Raw genomic sequence first — 19,059 nt, 5'->3', positions numbered from 1 at the left:
GCTGGCAGACCGTGACTCAGGCTTCCAGCTCCTGCCTCTGGCCCTCAGGCCTCCTCATCCCTTCCAGATATGAGATCCTTGGGGCGGGGGCAGGGGAAGAGGGGGAGGCTGCTAAGTCATCTAAAGGATACTGGAGACCGTAAGATCCAGGCAGCCCAAGGAACTTCATTCGCCCCTTGTCAGTTCTCCCTTAAGGCTAAAGCGAATTGCTTCTTCTGCAGGCATAAACTGATTAATGTATTGTTGCCTGAATTGTAAGAAGTTGTCCCCTCCGTGGGGTGAGGGACTTTATTCAGTGTTTCGGCTAATGGTGTACCTGGAAGGGAAATGGGTGGTGGATGCTGGTGTCAGGGTAACACTCCCAGGAACTCTACCTCAGATGGACAGGATTCAGCACTGGCCCTGTCATCCTGCCAGTGTCCCCAGTGGCTCTAGTGAGCCACATTGACCAGGTGTGGCTCGGAATAGGGCTTCAGCTTAGCAGGAATGATAAGTAGAAGGAAGGTTGAGGAGTGGGTCAAAAGGAAAGGAGGCTAGGAACCGGTCCTGAGGTTGTTCAGTGCCAGCCCCAGGAGGGAGGCCTCCCCTTCTGTGCAAACCTGCACCCAGCCCAGGTCTGAAGGTGTGGCTGGCAGTCCTGAGCAGTCTTCTGGCGCCATCTCATGGCCACAGGCCCTCACCACAGGGAAGACAGTCCCCTGGGAATCCCCTAAACTTTGAGGGAACATTGGAAACCGTGGCCATAGAGTCAAAAAGACCCTGTTGAAATGCCGCCTGGCTGGAGGACACCTTGGGAAACTCACTGGCCCTTCCTCAACCTCAGTTTCTTCTATAAAATGGAGAGGAGAATTTCTCCCCACCCCTCCTACAACTGCAGGTAAAGCTTGTGGCCCAGGGTAAGCAGTTAAGAAATGACACTTGGGCCCCGGCCGGTTTGGCTCAGCGGTTAGAGCATTGGCCCCCAGACCAAAGAGTCGCGGGTTTGATTCTGGTCAAGGGCACATACTTCGGCTGCAGTTTGTCCCCCGCCCCTGTTGGGGTCATATGGGTGGCAACCATTCGATGTGTCTCTCTCACATTGATGTTTCTCTCTCTCTCTCTCTTCCTCTCTCTCCCTCCCACTCTATCTGAACAAAAAATGGGAAAATGTCCTCGGGTGAGGATAAAAAAAAAAGCAAATGTTTACTGAGTACCTACTGTGTGCTGGGCACCTCATACACCTGGTTTTGTATCATTTAATTCTTACACCAGCCTATGTGGAAGGTATGATGATCATGCTCATTTCACAGATGAGACAACTATCGGCAGGATGAGGAAGGATTGTTCAGAGCAGGCTGGGAACGCATCTGGGCAGAGGAAAGAGCTTGCACACAGGCTTGGAGGCCGAAGCCGAGGGGGGAAGGTGGAGGCAGGGCAGGGGCACTTGGGCTCTACCAGGTTCTTTGTTTTTGTTTTTTATCCTCACCTGAGGGCTTTTTTTTTTTTTTTTGCATTTATCTTTAGATAGAGTGGGAGGGAGAGAAGAAGGGAGAGAGAGAGAAACATCAATGTGAGGGAGACACATCGAGTGGCTGCCACCCACACGACCCCAACGGGGGCCGGGGCCGAACTGCAACCGAGGTACATGCCCTTAGCAGGAACCAAACCCAGGCCTCTCTGAACCGTGGGCCGACGCTCTAACCACTGAGCCAAACCGGCCAGGGCTCTGCTGGGGGTTTATGATAGGCCAGCACCCTCAGGCCTCCCGTCTGCCTCCTCTTTGCACAGCTCATCCCATGCTCTGGCTACAATACTTATTTTTCATCTCCCTACAAGGTAGGTCCATTCCCCACCTCTGTGCCTCCTGCCTAGGATGTCTCTCCACTTTTCAATATCCAAGTCCCCTTGGTCCTTTAAGGACCTGCAACAGAGATGTCTTCTCCAGGGGCCCTTCCAGGTCACTCCCTCCCAGTTGTACCTATGACCCTGAACACCTGAGCTCTCCCCTGAGGCTGACACCCTTAGGAAGCCCTTGGGGTTGCTCCCATGTTTGGGACACACATTGACACACCCTATTGGGGGTGACCACAGAAGTTCATCCTGGGAACCCAGCAGAGGATCGGCTGCTAGACTGAAGACCAGGCCTCCTTGCCCTTCTGGGCCCCAGCACAGCTCAAATCAGACCAGGAGATCCATGCTTTTAATCAGCACAGCAACCTCCTAGCAGACCTGAATATGCAGTAGGTGTTCAATTCATGCATGACTGACCAAGTATTTACCAGCTGTTCAAACCTGAATTTTCTTTGTTTGGTCTAAACTTTCAGTCCTGACTTGGTTCCTCAAGCTGCTTGCCTGTAAAATGGGCTTGGGGGTGAGGTCAGTGCTTACACTGTACAGAATAAGAAGGGTACTCCCTCCCTCTGGCAGCTCATCCTCACAGTCTGCTGGTGGCCAGTATGACCACACTCCACCAAGGTCAGAGAGGGAAAGGGGCTTGTCCAAATCACAGTGAGCAGGGGCCAAGGCCGAATAAAAACCTGGGCCCACGGGCTGAGTCCTGATCTGATGGTCAGGAGGAGTTGGGGGAGGATTCCCACAGGCAGGGAGAACTTCACTCAGGGAGTTCTTGGAGGTATCACCTCCATCCCACAACCCACACCTATCGCTCCCAGTGAGCCCTGGGCTGCCAAGGGGAAGGGGACAGTGACTGCTAGCGGGGAAATGTGGGAATCTGATGGCATATAGTAGGTGTGTGATAAATGCTCTTGTAGAAAAGGAAGAGAGCTACAAAGGGAGGGAGAACGTGGCTAAATAAGTGCACAAGTGAATAGCCACACAGAGGAATGAGCTGTTGAATAATGGAGACAGGAGGGGTGGATGGAGGAGTGGGTGACCGGGAAGATGGCTCTGGGTGTCATGGCCAGAGGAGAAGCTAGAAGCCCTTTAATCACTACCCTGTCCATTTGACAGATGAGAAGACTGAGAAGAGGCTGAGGAAAAAAGAAGCTACTGGGTCTACGTGGCTGACCTTTGACCAGCAGCCTCTGGTCCCCCTACTCCCCTCTGTCTCTACCCCCTCATTACTCTTTTTCCTCTGCTGGGGTGGGGAAGGGTTCCGGGAAGGAGAACTTTTCTCGACCTCCTTGCTCCTCTTAGGCCCAGTTTCCGCCAGGCCTTGGTGTTAAGGGTGTTAGGGAGGGGGTGGCCCCCGCAGGGGCTATTTCAGTCGGTGACGGCCCTGCCAGGAAACAGAGGAAGCTGCCCGCCCCTCAGAGGTATCACAGCCTGGGCTGAGGGCAGGAGGGTGGGAGCCTCACGTCTGGCTTCCCCTTGCTCCAGCACACTCGGGGCCACCAAGGTGCTTCAGGGACAGGAGGCTGCATGTGAGTGTTGATGCATCTCGGGGCCATGGGCTAGTGGGGCTGGGGCTGGACACTAGGGACTAACTTTGGGTGGGCAGGCTGGGTTTAGTGCTGACCTAAAGGAGGTCCACAGAGTTAGGAGTGCCCAGAGGAAGGGAATCCCTCCAGCTGGGGGATCAGAAGAGGAAGAGGCACCCTGGATGGTGTGGCTCAGTTGGCTGAGTGTTGTCTGTGCACCGAGAGGTTGCCAGTTCGATTCCCAATAGGGCACATGCCCGGGTTGCAGGTTTGGTCCCTGGAAGGCAACCTATCAATGTTTCTCTCTCTCTCCCTCCCTCTCTAAAATCAATTAAAAAAACATTGTTTTAAAAAAGGAATAAGCAAAATAGGATCTGGAGCTTGATGGACACTTGGGGTTTTGACGAACAGAGATGGGTTGAATGGCACTTTGTGTGAAGAGAACAGTAAAGATGGGGAGGCTGGAGAGGAAGTCTGGATTTCTGGCCATTTCAGTGTCTTGGGAACAGTGTGATAAGAGAGGAAGGGGCAGAGTGGGGGGACCTGAGGTACTTCAGATGAGGCTAGAAGGCTCAGCAGAAGCTTGACGGTTAAGACAGGGGTTTGAGCTTTTCCCCAAAGGACAGATGGATGCACCGAAGGAGATAGAACCATCTGTTGGAAAGCCCGCCACCACGGGCAGCGTAGCTGGAGCCCAGGAAGAGGCTGGGGTCTGAGCTGGTCCAGGCCTCAGGACCCAAGAGTGGGTGACAGATGTGAGAGCTGGAGGGAGACAATGTTGGCTGCAGCCGGGAGGCAGGGGCCAAGCGAGTCCTCTCTTGGAACCAGCTCCTGCCAGGAACCGGGAGGACAGCTCAACCCTCCTGCGTCCTCAGAAGGCAGAATGGATGAGGGCGCCAGGTGACAGCCAGGCCTGCCTTTCTGGAACAGACCTGAAGGTTTTCCCTGGACCCTCTCATACAGCCCTGCTTTTTGCCAAGAGGACCCATCTCACCAGGGACTAGGGGCCAGAAAACGACTAGAGTCACCAGTCACCTCAGTCAGAGGGCTCTCTCTGGGGTGGTGTCTGAGGCCAACAGGCCTCTCGAAGGAAGGTTCAGGGGCACAGCAAGGGTCCTTCCACCAGCTTCCTTCCTCTCACCACGCCCCTGGCCCCAGCAGGCTGCTCTCCTCTGAGGCCTTGCCTGCTCCACCTTCCTCCCCACCTGGAGACACCCCAGGGACCCTCACACCCCTCTCCACCCAGGGAAACCCTCCTCAACCATCAGGGACTTGCTCCATCCTTCATCTTCCTCTGAAAAGTCTCTTCCATCCTATGGCTCCCACTGGTCTCCCCCTCAGACTGCCACCTATACATGGTGGGCAGCAGTAGGTTTACAGTTATTAGTATGGAAAGTAATACAATCATTAATACATAGTAATATAAGAATAGGCTCTCTGCCCGGCCAGTTTGGCTCAGCGGTTAGAGTGTTGGCCTGCAGACCAAAGAGTCCCGGGTTTGATTCCGGTCAAGGGCATGTACCTCGGTTGCGGTTTGTCCCCGGCCCTGGTTGGGGTTGTGTGGGAGGCAACCAGTCGATGTGTCTCTCTCACATCGATGTTTCTCTCTCTCTCTCTCTCTTCCTCCCTTCCTCCCTCCCGCTCTATCTGAAGATAAATGAAAAAATATCCTCGGGTGAGGATTAAAAAATAATAATAATAATAATAATAAACAACTCTGTGTTTATTCTTGTAAACCCACTTTTGTCCCACCCTGTATATGTATAAGTATAGGTAAACATGTATATGTATTTCTGTATCTGTATCTATCTACCTACATCTACGTCTACACCTATCTAATGTGACTTCACGCATCCAGCAAGCAGTAAATGCTCATTAAATGCCTAGCATGTAAAAACCAGAAAACGAATGCATGAATGAAAGAATGAACAAATGAATGAAGAGATAAATGAATAAACTTTATCTTGTCTGTACTAATCTTCCTTCTTGGCTACAGTGGGAATACCACCAAGCTTCCTCCTTGGCCTTGCCCTTGTGTTTCATTGGTGAGCTGGGTACCCAGCACTCTTCACTCATGGGATGAAGTCCCACAAAGAACCTGTGGTAACTAAAGGTGATACAGCATTTGAGATACAGACTGGAGAATCCAAACATCATCATTTGGCAGTTGCCCAGAATCTGGGTAAAATATTTTCATCAAAACTGAATTTTAAGTTGGAAGAAACTATTGTGGCGAGTTATGTTTTGCTCTCTAACATAAATTTTTAAAATCTCATAACTTTGCTTAGCAGGTGTGTTTACATTAGGAACAGCTACCACTTGCCCCAGGGGAACGAAGGCATGGAGGTTCAGTAATAAGCCTAAGGCCACACAGCTCACATGTGGCAGAGCTGAGATTTGAACCTGGGCATCTGAACCAGAGTCCATATACTCAGCCTCAATCCTCTATCACCCTCTGAATGCATTTGTAGGACTTCATATTTTTTTCTGGGCCTCTGTTTCTCCCATCTGTAAAATAGAGGGGGGGGGGGGTTGACTCGCTCTCTTTGCCTTACAGGTCCATTGGAGTTAAGGGGTGAATTCTCTCTGAATACCAATAAATGTGAAAATGCCAATTGAGAGGTGAGCATCAGGAAGTCAGACTTAGCCACCAGGGGACCCCTTAAGGCATTTGTGCCGCTGGCTCCTCCAAGCCCCAGCCTAAAGGGATGAATGGAGGGATAAGATGTACGATAAAATAGCATGGCATGACATGTATTAAACACCTACTGTATGTCAGGCCTATCGTACATTTACTGATGAGGACACAGGCCCAGAAAAGGCATGTGACATGCCCTGGGTTCAACAGCATGGAAGAAGGGAAGCCTGCCTGGTTCTCTGAAGCTGTGCATGGCACCTCTATACTCCATGTCCGTGGGCTACACTAAGCTGTCTCCTGAGTCAGGTGGTTGGGCTCCAGCTCGGCTAGGGCTCTGCCTCTAATTCACTCAGTAAAATTAAGCAGCCACTTCCCCTCACTGTATCTGGATTTCCCTCCCTGTTAAGTAAGCTGTTAATGTGGTTGCTCCCTCTAACATCTGCCTTCAGGGAAGCTGTTTTTACTCTAGCCACCAGACGGCGCTGTGGCTTCCGAGGCTCTTCCAGAGCTGCACAGCCTTAAGACAGAGTGGAAGGAGGAGGCTTAGGGAACTCCTGAATCATCTCCTTCCCTCATTTTACAGATAAGAAAACTTAACTGCCAAAAGAAGGACCATGGCTTTGGAAGGTGGAGTCCAGGACAAGGAGGTAGACGCTGTCCTTGGTCAGCTCACGGTGTGTGAATATTTTGTTCATGTTGATTCATTAAGAATGACTATGGCCCTCTGTGCCCTGGACCTGGGGCTGGACTCAGACAGAGAGGAACCAGACCTGGCACTTCTACTCAGGAGGTTCCCGATCTGTGAAGGAGAGACAGACAGGCAAGGCCACCATGAGCATAATCTCTAAACTCCAGGGTGCCCAAGGAAGCCCTCTGTAGCATGATTCAGTGCCTCTAACCTCATAACATAGGTGCACCATTCCTCCATTGTTCGGGTAGGAAAGCTGAGACACAGAGAAGGTAGCTCAAGGTCACACAGCCAGTAAGTAAGTTGGGATTCAAATAAAAATCCATCAATCTCCACTTACAGAGAAGAGACATTTGACTTAAGATTTTGAAGGAGGACAAGAAGTTCACCAGGAAGTCTGGTGACAAATGAATATTATAAAAAGAAAGTAAATTAGCCCGGCCAGTGTGGCTAATTGGTTTAGCGTCAACCCATGCACCAAGAGGTCACTGGTTCAATTCCCGGTCAGGGCACCTGCCCAGGTTGTGGGCCCAATCCCCAGTGGGGGGCATGCAGGAGGTGGCCAATTGATGTTCTCTCTCTTCGATGTTTTTATCTCTCTCTCTAAAATCAATAAAGAAAAAATATTTTTTTTAAAAAAGTAAATTAGCCCTGGCTGGGTAGGTCAGTGGTTAGAGCATCATCCTGCTACACCAAGATTGTGGGTTTGATCCCCAGTCAGGGCACATACACGAATTAACCAATGAATGCATAACAAGTGAATAACAAGTGAATAACAAGTCAATGTTTTCCCTCTCTCTCCCTCTAAAAAAAAATCAATAAATTAAAATTTTTTAAAGGGAATTGGATTTCTCCCAAGCTTGAGCTTTATTATATTCCAGGTTTTGTGAGGGCTGTGTGAGGCCTCTGTGGGGTGGTATCAGAGACGATTCAGGTGGGGAGATCAGGCCCAGAGAGGGACAGGGGCCCACTGGGTGGTCAGTGAATGTGGTTACTAACACGTTGTATGTTGCTTCCCCAGCCTCTCCAGATGTAGGAAGATCAGTCAGGCAGCCATGGAGTGGCACAATGGCACAAACCAGGCTCTGGGCTCACCACCAACCAACTGCGTCTACCGAGAGAACTTTAAGCGACTGCTGCTGCCACCCGTGTACTCGGTGGTGCTGGCGGCCGGCCTTCCGCTGAATATCTGTGTCATTGTCCAGATTTGCACGTCCCGCCGGACCTTGACCCGCACAGCTGTGTACAACCTGAACCTGGCCCTGGCTGACCTGTTGTATGCCTGCTCCCTGCCCCTGCTTATCTACAACTATGCCCGAGGCGACCACTGGCCCTTTGGCGACCTCACCTGCCGACTGGTGCGCTTCCTCTTCTATGCCAACCTACACGGCAGCATCCTCTTCCTCACCTGCATCAGCTTCCAGCGCTACCTGGGCATCTGCCACCCTCTGGCCCCCTGGCACAAGCGTGGGGGCCGCCGGGCTGCGTGGATAGTGTGTGGGGCTGTGTGGCTGGCCGTGACAACCCAATGCCTGCCCACAGCCTTCTTTGCCTCCACAGGGATCCAGCGTAACCGTACTGTCTGTTACGACCTAAGCCCCCCTGCCCTGGCCACCCGATACTTGCCCTATGGCATGGCTCTCACAGTTGTCGGCTTCCTGTTGCCCTTTGCTGCCCTGCTGGCCTGCTACAGCTGTCTGGCCCGCCGTCTGTGCCGCCAGGGCGGCCCAACGGGGCCTGTGGCCCAGGAGCGGCGTGGCAAGGCAGCCCGAATGGCTGTGGTGGTGGCAGCCGCCTTTGCCATCAGCTTCCTGCCTTTCCACATCACCAAGACAGCCTATCTGGCAGTGCGCTCTACACCTGGTGTCCCCTGCCCTGTGCTGGAGGCCTTCGCAGCTGCCTACAAAGGCACACGGCCCTTTGCCAGTGCCAACAGTGTGCTGGATCCCATCCTCTTCTACTTCACCCAGAAGAAGTTCCGCCGGCGGCCACATGAGCTGCTACAGAAACTCACAGCCAAGTGGCAGCGACAGGGTCGCTGAGTCCACTGGGACAGAACACGCAGGGTCTGGACAGCCATGGTGATTGCCATTGTGGCTGGGGTACAAGAAGCCTGACCAACCCTAAAACATGCAGAGAATTTGAGTTTAGCTCAGCTAGGCATGGAGTGAGGTGCCCCAAAGACCCCCAAATCTCACCAACAACTATTTATTAAGCCCTTTCTCTGGACCAGGTCCTGTGGGCACAGAGACAGATAAGCCTGAGCCTGGCTCTGCAGAAGGTCCCAGTCAGCCATGGAGAGTTGGAGAAGCCATGATAAGCTGCTCACAAGCCCTGGCCAGTGTGGCCAGTGGTTAGAGTGTCAGCCTGAGCACTGGAGGGTTGCGGGTTTGTTTCCGGATCAAGGGCATGTACCTGGGTTGCAGGTTCGATCCCCAGCCCTGGTCAGGATGCATGAGGGAGGCAACTAGTAGATGTAGACACATCACTGTTTCTCCCTCTCTCTTTCTCTCTCTCCCTCCCTCCCTCCCTTCCACTCTTTCTAAAAAAAATCTATAGGAAAAAATATATCCTCAGGTGAGGATTAACAACCACCACCACAACCACAACAACAATAAAATATATATATAGCGTGACAGGTACTATAATTGAGTATGCTGCATGCTTTGGAGTCACTAATAAGGGAGGGAGAAGATGGGAGGGGGAAGTGAGAGCTTCTGAGAAGAGGCATTTGAGCTGGGTTTTAAGAGATGAATGTGAGCTGAGTGTAATGTTCCATTCATTCAGCAAACCTTTACTGACACCATGCGTTCAGGCTGCGTTGGTTCTGGGGCCCTAAAAAAACCAGCCCTAGCCCTGTCCCATACAGGCTCCCAACTCCTGGAGGTACTAGCACAGTGATGTTACAGGCTGTGACAGAGGGAGGCATGGCTGTGGGGAAGAAGTGCCCAGAGGATGCCCATAACCTAGTCCAAGGAGTCAGGAAAGATCTGTTGTGGGGGAGGGGAGCATCGGAACCAGATGTTAAAGGCTGATAAGAGCTCTGCAAACAGCAGTGGGGGAATGTTAGTGCAGCCTGAGCCAGCCCTGTGCTAGGCTTTGCCCTGGAGCAGACAGGCAGAGCTGAGGTCCAAGGCATGTGGCCTCCTGTATGTGAAAGCTGAAAAAACAAGAGCTGTCTCATGGCTGCTCTCCAGACAATGGCAGGAGTGGGGGCTCAGCAGGAGGAGAAATCGGAGCACTTCTTAGAAGAGGCGGGGCTCGAGGTGGGAGGAATCCAAAAGGCCAGCAGAGAAGGCTGCTCCTGGTGAAGACACTGTGTGTGCATACAAAACCCAGAGGCAGAGCTGCACTGAGCTGGGCCACACAGCATGAGTTTCAACTAAGCCCTGGGAGCTGGATGTGTGAGAAGTAGGGTGTCAAGAAAAGAAGCTGGGTGAGGTCAGAGCATTAAAGGCCAGGAAGAGCCCCAGACCCCACTTCTCCTCCACCCACCTCTTCCAATGTACCTCTTTCAGGCTCAGGGTATCGTCTATGCCTGGGACACCTCTACCAGGCCCTCGCAATGAGAGGAAATAGCCCTTCAACACTGCTTCATTCTAAAAAGAGAAGTCAGCCGCTTGAGGAGACTCGCAGCCACCCTAGGGCCATCAGGAGGCTGCGACATGGAGGCCGCGTGGTCAGGAACCTGCTGACCGGTCTCAAGACAGACTGCTCTTGCGGTTTCCTCTATCCTGGCCTCTCAGCTTCGTCATTCTGGCCTGCGGGCACCTAGAAGGCTATCCAGAGGCCATCTCAAAAGGAAGCATCTCAAACCCCAAACTGAACTTTAAAAAGTCTTGGAAAGCCTTCTTCACTGAAGGTCCTAAGGAGGCAACAAAGGGGGAATTATCCCAGGCAAGGTCCTTCCAAGTCCTCACCTATTCTCCCCCTGCACACCTCTCCCCTCAGCCACACCTCTGCAGATCCTCATCTCTGCTTTTTTCCTTATCTCTCCTCCCCTACCCCACCCCTCATACCCCTCACTTCTCCTCTAGGCCTTATTTCCTCCTGTGGAACGATCTGGCCTGCCCTCGGCTGCTGGTCTACCACACAGACCCTGTACGTGACTCTCCATGGTGGAGAGTCTTCCTTTTTAGAAAGTAGAGTGAGGAGAGGGCAGGGCAGGGAGGGGAAGAACTGTATACCTGATCCAATATTTTCCTTTTAGCCCTGCCTAATGTCCAAGGCTGATGGGCAATGGAGCATTCAGGGAAGGGATCTGGAGGAGTTAAACTCCATAGTAATGTCAGAGGGATGCTTGTAGGTGGTGGAGGAAGTGGGGAAACCAGGCCCAGTTCACCTTGGAAATCCATTACAGGTGCCGTTGCTGGAGAGGCTGACAACTTGGACAGAAGGGACTTTGATTCTTTGAGCCACAGTGAGATAGACATGTTGGGATGTCAGAAGACAGAGGCTAGTTCTTTTTTTTTTATTTATTTTTTATCCTCACCAGAGGACATTCTTTCCACCTTTTTGTTGTTGTTGTTGTTCAGATAGAGTGGGAGGGAGAGCGAGGAAGAGAGAGAGAGAGAGAGAGAGAGAAACATCAACAAGAAAGGGACACATCGAGTGGCTGCCACCCGCACAACCCAACCAGGGCCGGGGACAAACTGCAACCAAGGTACGCGCCCTTAGCGGGAACCGAACCCGGGTCTCTCTGAGCGGACGCTCTAACCGCTGAGCAAAACCGGCCAGGGCCAGAGGCTAGTTCTTATTCCCTTTATGATGCCATGCTATGCCTAGCAGTACAGATATTACCCACCTTACATCTTGTTCCAAGTCTTGAGACCAGACTTTTCAGTTGCCTGTGACAGGGGAGTGGGCAAGAGGGAGAGCAGAAGGCAGAGGGCCTCTCTCCACAGCCCAGGCTGAGCCCCTGTAAAGACCAGATGGCTGTCCCAGTAGACCACCAAGAACTGTGACCTTGTGGTAACTTTTTCAAGAGTGAAAATTGTGGGCTGCTGGTAAATTCCATTCCCAGCTTTCCTTTCTGAGACAGAATAGCTAGAGGGTACAGACTCCAGAGCCCCTCATCCCCCTGGGTGTATATCCTGGCGCTACCATTTACTCGCTGTGTTGTTCTGGGCAAGTTGTTGAACTTCTTTGTACCTTAACTTCTCTAACTGTAAAATGGGAAAATAATAAAACCTATCTTGTAAAGTTGTTGTGAGGATTAAATTACTTAATATGTGCAAAGCACTTAGAACATAGTAGCATGCAGTTAATGTTACTCTTACAATGACTTTGCCTTTTTGACGCACAAGGTCCTCCAGGGTCTCTCTCTAGGACAGTCATAGATTTCTAAACAAGGGACTTGGAGCAAGGGATTGCAACAATTTCTCTTTCTCCTTTACCTGGGAGGCAGCCAGTCTTTTTAGGAAAAAAGACTCAGCCCACTTTTTGGAAAACAAAGGCTATAATCCATGAACCTCGCTGTTCCTATAAGGAAAAATCATTTATTACCTGCCTGTACCAGGGACTCCAAGCACCATTTGAGGGGCTTGAATTCCTCCTTTTCTTCTCCCTCCTTTTGTCTCTTTTATCCTCTTCATACCCCTTCTCTCTCCTTGCTTTAACCCAGAGCACACTCGGTGATGGGGGTGGGAGGTGAGGGCCTACCCTGAGATGTCTGCTTGTTGGGGTGGGGGAAAAGGGGACCCAGACGGGTGTGGAGGTGGAGTATGGTGAGGGTCAGGGGCACCATAAATGTTCAAAGGGGTCCAAGGTGATTTTTCCATGTGTTGGAGAAGACTTCCCAGGGGATGGAGCAGTATAGTTGGGTTTGAAGAATGATGCAATTAGGCTGAAGGAGAGAGGGTAAGGGCGTTCCTGGTACAGAGGACAGCACAGGCAAAGGCATGGAGGCTGTTGGATGAAGTTCAGGTAGGGCTGTGGCCTGGGTTGAAACGGGAGAGTTGGCAGGGCTAGAGACTAAGGTCTTGATGCCAGGCAAGGGAGCCACAATAACAGCAGTGACCACTTGCTGGGCTCTGTAGGTTCCAGGCACCATGCAGTGTGCTGTACATATATCTTCTCATTTAATCCTTACAATACCTCCCATTATACATGGGGAAACTGAGGCCCAGACATGGGACCTGACAAGCCAAGGTCACAGTAACTTTCTCTAACCCAGATACTAGATCCCTCCTGCCTCATCCTCACTCCCGTCCCATTCTACACCTGCCTTCCAAGTGCCCACTGCCCCACTGAGTGCCAATAACTGGGGACCCCTAGGAAGTTGTGACAGAGATAGCTAAGTGCCAACCACTATAGCAATTCTTTTAGCTGGGCACATGGCCTCCTAGGATGAAAACTCCATTTCTCAGTCTTACAGCTGGCATATGGCCAGGAAACTTACCCCTGGCCAATGGGATATAAGCAAAGTGTGCTAAAGCAATTTAATATAGGAGGAGGGAATGTCTTTTTTTTTAATTGTTCACCCAAGAATATTTTTCTATTTATCACCAGACAGAGTGGGAGGGAGGGACAGAGAGACACACAGAAAAATCGATGTGATAGAGCCACATTCATCGACTAGCTGCCTCCCGCAGGACCCGACCAGGGCCGGGGACAAACTGCAACCAAGGCACGTGCCCTTGACCGAAATCAAACCCCCAACTCAGTGGTGCTGCGGGCCAACGCTCTAACCACTGAGCCAAACCGGCCAGGGCCAGGAGGGAATGTCTTTTATTTATTTATTTTAAATCCTCACCAGAGGACATTTTTTCCATGGAGAGTGGAAGGGAGGGAGGGAGAGAAAGAGAGAGAGAGAAACATCGACATGAGAGAGACACATGGGCTCGGTTGCCTTTCACATGAACCTGACCAGGCCGGGGATCGAACCCGAAACTGAGGTCAACCAGGAATCAAATTCCCAACTCTTCTGTCCGCAGGCCAACGTTCTAGCCACTGAGCCAAACTGGCCAGGGCAGGGCGGATGTCTTTTAGAGATCGGTGGTGTCTGTTCTTTGCCTCTCCTCCCTTCTTGTTGCTTACAAAGGGAACGTGACTACTGGAGCACCATCTTGGACCAGAAGGGCAAGGTGGCTAGTGGAACAGAAAGCTGGAAGCAGCGTGGGTCTCTGACCATTCCAGTTTGGAGCCACCTAAATCAGGATTTTTGCGTGAGATTGTTATCTGTCTTTTTAAGCCCCAGATTTTTGGATCTTTGTTACCCAGAGCACAAACAAATCCCTTTACTCAAGTTCCATACTGAGATGGTAGACCTAGGTGGAGGCCAGGCAGTGCCCTGAACTGCGGTGGAGCACTGTTCACAAGTGCAAACACCTGGAAACATTCAGATGCTCAGTGGATGAATGCACTATGCTATATTCACACATTGGAATATTGCACGTAGCCAGAATGCACTACATTGACATATAACAATTTGGATGAATATTAGCAGTATAATATTAAGTAAAAAGAAATCCCCAAAATTATATACAGCAAGATGCCCTTTTTTAAAACTTAAAAACAACTAAAATTAACAAGCAACAAGTGCTGGCAAGAATGTGGAGAAAAAGGAACCCTGGTACATTGCTGGTGGGAATGCAGACTGGTGTAGCCACTATAAAAAACAGTGTGGAGTTTCCTTTAAAAATTAAAAATGGAGCCCAGCCGGTGTGGCTCAGTGGTTGAGCGTTGACCATGCACCAAGAGGTAGCCGGTTCAATTCCGTCAGAGCACATGCGCAGGTTGTGGGCCCAGTCCTCGGGGAGGGGGGGGCAGGCAGAAGGTGGCCAATCGATGTTCTCTCATTGATGTTTCTGTCTCTCTCTCCCTCCCCTTTCCTCTCTCTCTAAAAATAAATAAAAGAAAAAAAAATTTTTTAATTAAAAAAAATTTTAATCAATAAAAAAAAAAATTAAAACTGGAACTGCCATTTGACCCCATGATCCCACTTCTAGAAATATATCCTAAGAATCCCAAAACACCAACCAGAAATAATATATGCACCTCTGTTGTTCACAGCAGTGTTATTTACAACAGCTAAGATCTGAAAACAGCCTAAATGCCCATCAGATGAGTGGATGAAAAAGCTGTGGCATGTTTACACAATGGAATACTATGCAGCTATAAAAAAGAAGGATCTATTACTCTTTGAGACAGCATAGAGGGACCTGGAGACTATTATGCTAAGTAAAATAAGCCAGTCAGAGAAAGACAAATATCACATGATCTCACTTATACGTGGAATCTAATGAACAAAATTAACTCATGAATAAAATAGAACCAGAGGCATAGAAACATGTAACAGACTGACCAATCTCAGAGGGAAGGGGTGTGGTGGGGGGGACAGGAAGAGATTAATCAAAGAACTTATATGTGTTGCCCATGAATACACATAATAGGGTGGTGAAGGACTGGGGTGGGGCAGGAGCCGGGTGGAGGGGGACAATGGGTGTGGGGGAAGAAGAGACATCTGTAATATTCTCAACAATAAAGATAATTTTAAAAAAGAAGAAGAATAAAATTAAAGTTCTAATCAGAAAAAAAAAATTAAAATATGTACTTTAAAAAAATAAATAGATGCAAAACAACTATATTAAAAGGGAATGCTGGACACAGGAGGTGATGGTTATCTTGGGTGGTAGAGCAGCAGGAGAATGGGTAAACTATACAATGAGATGTAGGACATTGTAAAGGTCCTAGTTGTTTTGGGTTTTGGTGGAAGTCAAATAACTGGTGAGACTGTCATGCACAAAGGTTATAAATAATCCATTTCTGTGCACTTGAGGTCTAATTATACAGGAAAGGAACAGGACAATCTCAGGACATTTCTATTTAACTCTGGAATGGAGTCAGGAGCCAGAGTTCTTTCCTGGAGCTCTTGGAGTCCTCTTGGACTCCTTATCTTTCTCCCCCTAAGTACCCGAGGCCCAGCACTGTCCATGATTTTGACCATCATAATCTTTCCATTTTGATTTCTCCAAGGGATTCTACAGCTCTGATCTTGCCAAGTAGACTCATGAGGTAGATGGGTTATTTTATTGTTTTCGTTCCCCTTTCACAGATGAGGAGGAGCCTGAGGCCCAAAGGAAGAGTGACCTGCTAGGGTCACGGAGCACTTCTGTAAGGGTGACTGCATTGGGCCCAGCACAATCCACCTTGATGCCCAGTGCTCCCAGTCCCCTCCTAGATGAGTCTTTTGAGGCTTAAAAACACCCAGGTCCCTCTGTGCCAGGAAGATAACTTTGTCAGGATTCATGAGATGCTGTAAGCAGCCAAGCCGCTGTCTAATTGGGTGAGCTCCCCATTTGTGAAGGCCCAGCCTAGATCCTTAAACACCCTCCCTCCCACCCAGGGGATTCAAAGCCCCAAGCCAGCTCATCTCACAGCCAAGCTGCAGGATGCTGGGAGCCTGTGACCTGAGTCTCCACTCCTCTTCATCAGTTTGCCTATCTGTGAAATGGGAATAAGAATCTCTATCTCAGAAGTGACATGAAGACAGATATGACAAGGTGTGAAAGAGTTTGTGTTAGGACTTACAGGGCAATATAATTCCTAACGGCCATTTTGCAAGCCTTCCAGCCACAGGAGAACAAAGACCAAACTTCCCGCCAAAGGAGAATTGGCCGGACAAGAAATGCCACTGGACACCACGTACCAAAGAAGCACCCCATCCCACATTCACATTCCTGTAGACCCAAGCTCCTGCCCAAACCCACCAACCAAGACCCCAAAACTCACTGACTGGCAAAAGCTTCCATCAGTCAGTGGATGCATGTAAGGACAGAACTCCAGCTCCTCGGGGCTGCCATCATCAAGGCAGTACCCCATGCCTTGGTGATGTGTAGCCCTTCCCTTTGGAGATCGCCATCCCCCATCCTCCTTTTAAATAAACCCCATTTTTCTTTATTCACTGTCTGAGATTGATATTTAGCATGCCCATGCATGCGAACCACTGACTTCCACCTTTCAGTTTGGAAAAGTACAAATTTCAGATGGCAGGGGACATCATTACTGGAGGAGAGCATGACTCCTGGGATGAAGCCCCCCACCATACTACAATTGCCTCAACAAAAGAGCAGAAAGAAAACTCTAGAGGAGACTGGAGTCTGACTTCAAATAGAGTTAGAGAGAGGCAACCTTGGGGAAGCCTAGACCCACTCCTCACTTTTCAGATGAGGCAGCTGAGGCCCAGGGAAGTGCAGGATTTACCAAGGTCACACAGCAAGGCAAGGCAGTGAAGAAGGAAAGGTGTGCTGGCCCCTTCAAGGCAGAGATGAGACAAAGGTGAAGTGAGGGACATACAGGAAAGAGGCTTGTCTAAACTCAAAGAGGAAGAGTTTTCTCCCTACAGCAACCTCTCACAACCCAGGAGAAGCAGCAAGCAGGGTCCATGTCCTAGCTGAATCCTCCCTCTCTCGTGCAGTAGTCAGGCAACCCCTCAAGTGTCTACCATCCTGCCCTTTGCCTATCCCCGCCCCTCATATGAACAAGGGTCTCCTGCTCCCAGGGCTTCCCATTTTAGTCAGGCCCAGCCACAATTCTCTTGGGTTGAGGGGACCAGAAGGATCCTCTGTCCCTGGGGATCCTCTGAGCCCAGGGAGGAGGAGACTGCTGGGGGCTCAAAGGAGACAGAACCCTCTTCATCAGGAATCTGGGACCAGGAAAGGCTGTCTGGAGAAACATGGTCTTTGAAGCTCCTGAAATCTGAATTTGAGTCATAGCAGGAGCTGCCATTTCCTGACTCTATCACTGGTCAAAATTACTTCTCCTTCATAACCAATAGAAGGGGCAGTAATATCTACCTCCAAAGGTGGTTCAAAAACTAAATGAAATAATATTACCAGTACATACAAGGCACTCCATAAATTCCCTTTCGTTCACTCAGATCCAAAGGAGCTGTCTGCATTTAAGCTGGGCCAGGGAAAACTAATGGCACCTAGCAGAAGCAGGTGGGGGAGGGGGAGGCTCCACTATCCGCTATAATGCGAGACTTGCCAGACAAGTCTGGGGGCAGAGACTTGGGGACAGAAGTGGAAGGGAGTTCACAGGCTGGATCGGCTGGTAACAGGAAAAGCAATCCACACCTTGCCTGTCAGGAGGGTGGAGCAGCCGCAGGTAGAAGTGTAGATTTGGCAGTGGCAAGTAGAGGGCGGTCCTACCGAAGCTCCTTTTGTATGCGAGGCCGAAGGAGGGGTTTAATTTTTTAAATTTATCTTTATTATTTAAAGTATTACAGATAACCCCTCCTCCGTTTTCCCTCATTGACCTCCTCCTCTCCACTCCCACCCCCCTGCCTTCCCACACTATTGTCTGTGTCCATTGATTAGAAAAAATGCGTATACGTTCTTCGGTTTATTTCTTCCCACCCTCTCCCCTCTTCCCTCTGAGGTTCATCAATCTGTTTAAAACGGCTCCCGAAGTGACTAGGAAACGACGAAAGGAAGTAAAGGAAGTGGTCTTTCCAACCCTCCGGTTTAGTGGCTGTTTTACCTGTCCAGGATTCCAAGGGGCGGGCAAATCCCGACAGTAGAGGGCGCAAGAGCCACATACCCTGGAGCGCCCGGGAAGGAGGAGGCCGGGAGCAGAGCGGGCAACTGGAAACGTGAGAGCGGGCGGGGTCGTGGTCACAAAGGGTGGAGCTTCTGGAGCGGCGTGGGACGGGTTGGGGGACCGTCAGAGCTGGATAGGCCTGCAGAGGTGGCTTGAAGGGCGGGGCGTTTAGGGGAGCGAGGGGCTGGACGGGGTCGCAGTTACAGCAAGGTTAGCGAGATTCTCCTCCAGGAACCCAATAAAGGGCGTGGCCTGGGCGGATTGAAAGGGTGGGGCAGAGAGCGGCAAAAGCCCGACTCCCTCCGCGGCGCACACTACTCCTCCTGGTGGCGAGTCCCGCCCTTTTCCCGCTGGGAGAGTCGTGTACCTGAGTGTCGGTGTGTACGAGTTTATGGGTCCGAGGTTGCCATGTTGATCTCTGGGCAGGAGGTGTTTCTGCGCGAAAGCAGTTGAACCGCAGTGGGTGCACCGCCCTGGCTCTATGTCCGTGGAGCTGACCACACTCAGAGCTTGCGTGTGTCGGAGTGAGTCCTTTGGGGGCAGCTCGGGCCCTGAGGGTCGCTCAAGCAGTCTAGTTCTCTCCTTCGGCTCCTCCCCGATTCCCTCCCCCTTATTCCCGATTCCCAGCTTTGCGCGCGCGAGGAGCCCACCCCCTCTTTGGGGCTGGAGGCCCCGCCCCCCGCCCCCTTTCCTCAGCCACAAAGTTTATTTGCAACAAAAGGGAGCGAGGATCGAGCAGCCAAGAGAGAGGGAACAGGAGCTGGAGCGGGAGCTCGAGGGGAGGGAGGCAGGCCGGCTGGCGGGCGCAGGGCTGAGGAAGGGATCCGGAC

The 19,059-nt window shown here is 50.8% G+C and overlaps 1 protein-coding gene across 1 annotated transcript; it reads left to right on the top strand.

Annotated features, from left to right (window-relative positions):
* Positions 1–6,602: 6,602 nt before the first annotated feature.
* On the top strand, positions 6,603–9,073 carry P2RY6 (pyrimidinergic receptor P2Y6). The gene is made up of 2 exons (XM_036259025.1): positions 6,603–6,671; positions 7,707–9,073. The coding sequence occupies exon 2, from the start codon at positions 7,741–7,743 to the stop codon at positions 8,725–8,727; it is 987 nt and encodes a 328-aa protein (XP_036114918.1). The 5' UTR covers positions 6,603–6,671; positions 7,707–7,740; the 3' UTR covers positions 8,728–9,073.
* The last annotated feature ends 9,986 nt before the right edge of the window (positions 9,074–19,059 follow it).

This window comes from Molossus molossus, unplaced genomic scaffold, assembly GCF_014108415.1.
Source record: "Molossus molossus isolate mMolMol1 unplaced genomic scaffold, mMolMol1.p scaffold_m16_p_13, whole genome shotgun sequence".
Classification (NCBI taxonomy): Eukaryota; Metazoa; Chordata; class Mammalia; order Chiroptera; family Molossidae; genus Molossus; species Molossus molossus.
This window is presented reverse-complemented; position numbering and strand designations above follow the sequence as displayed.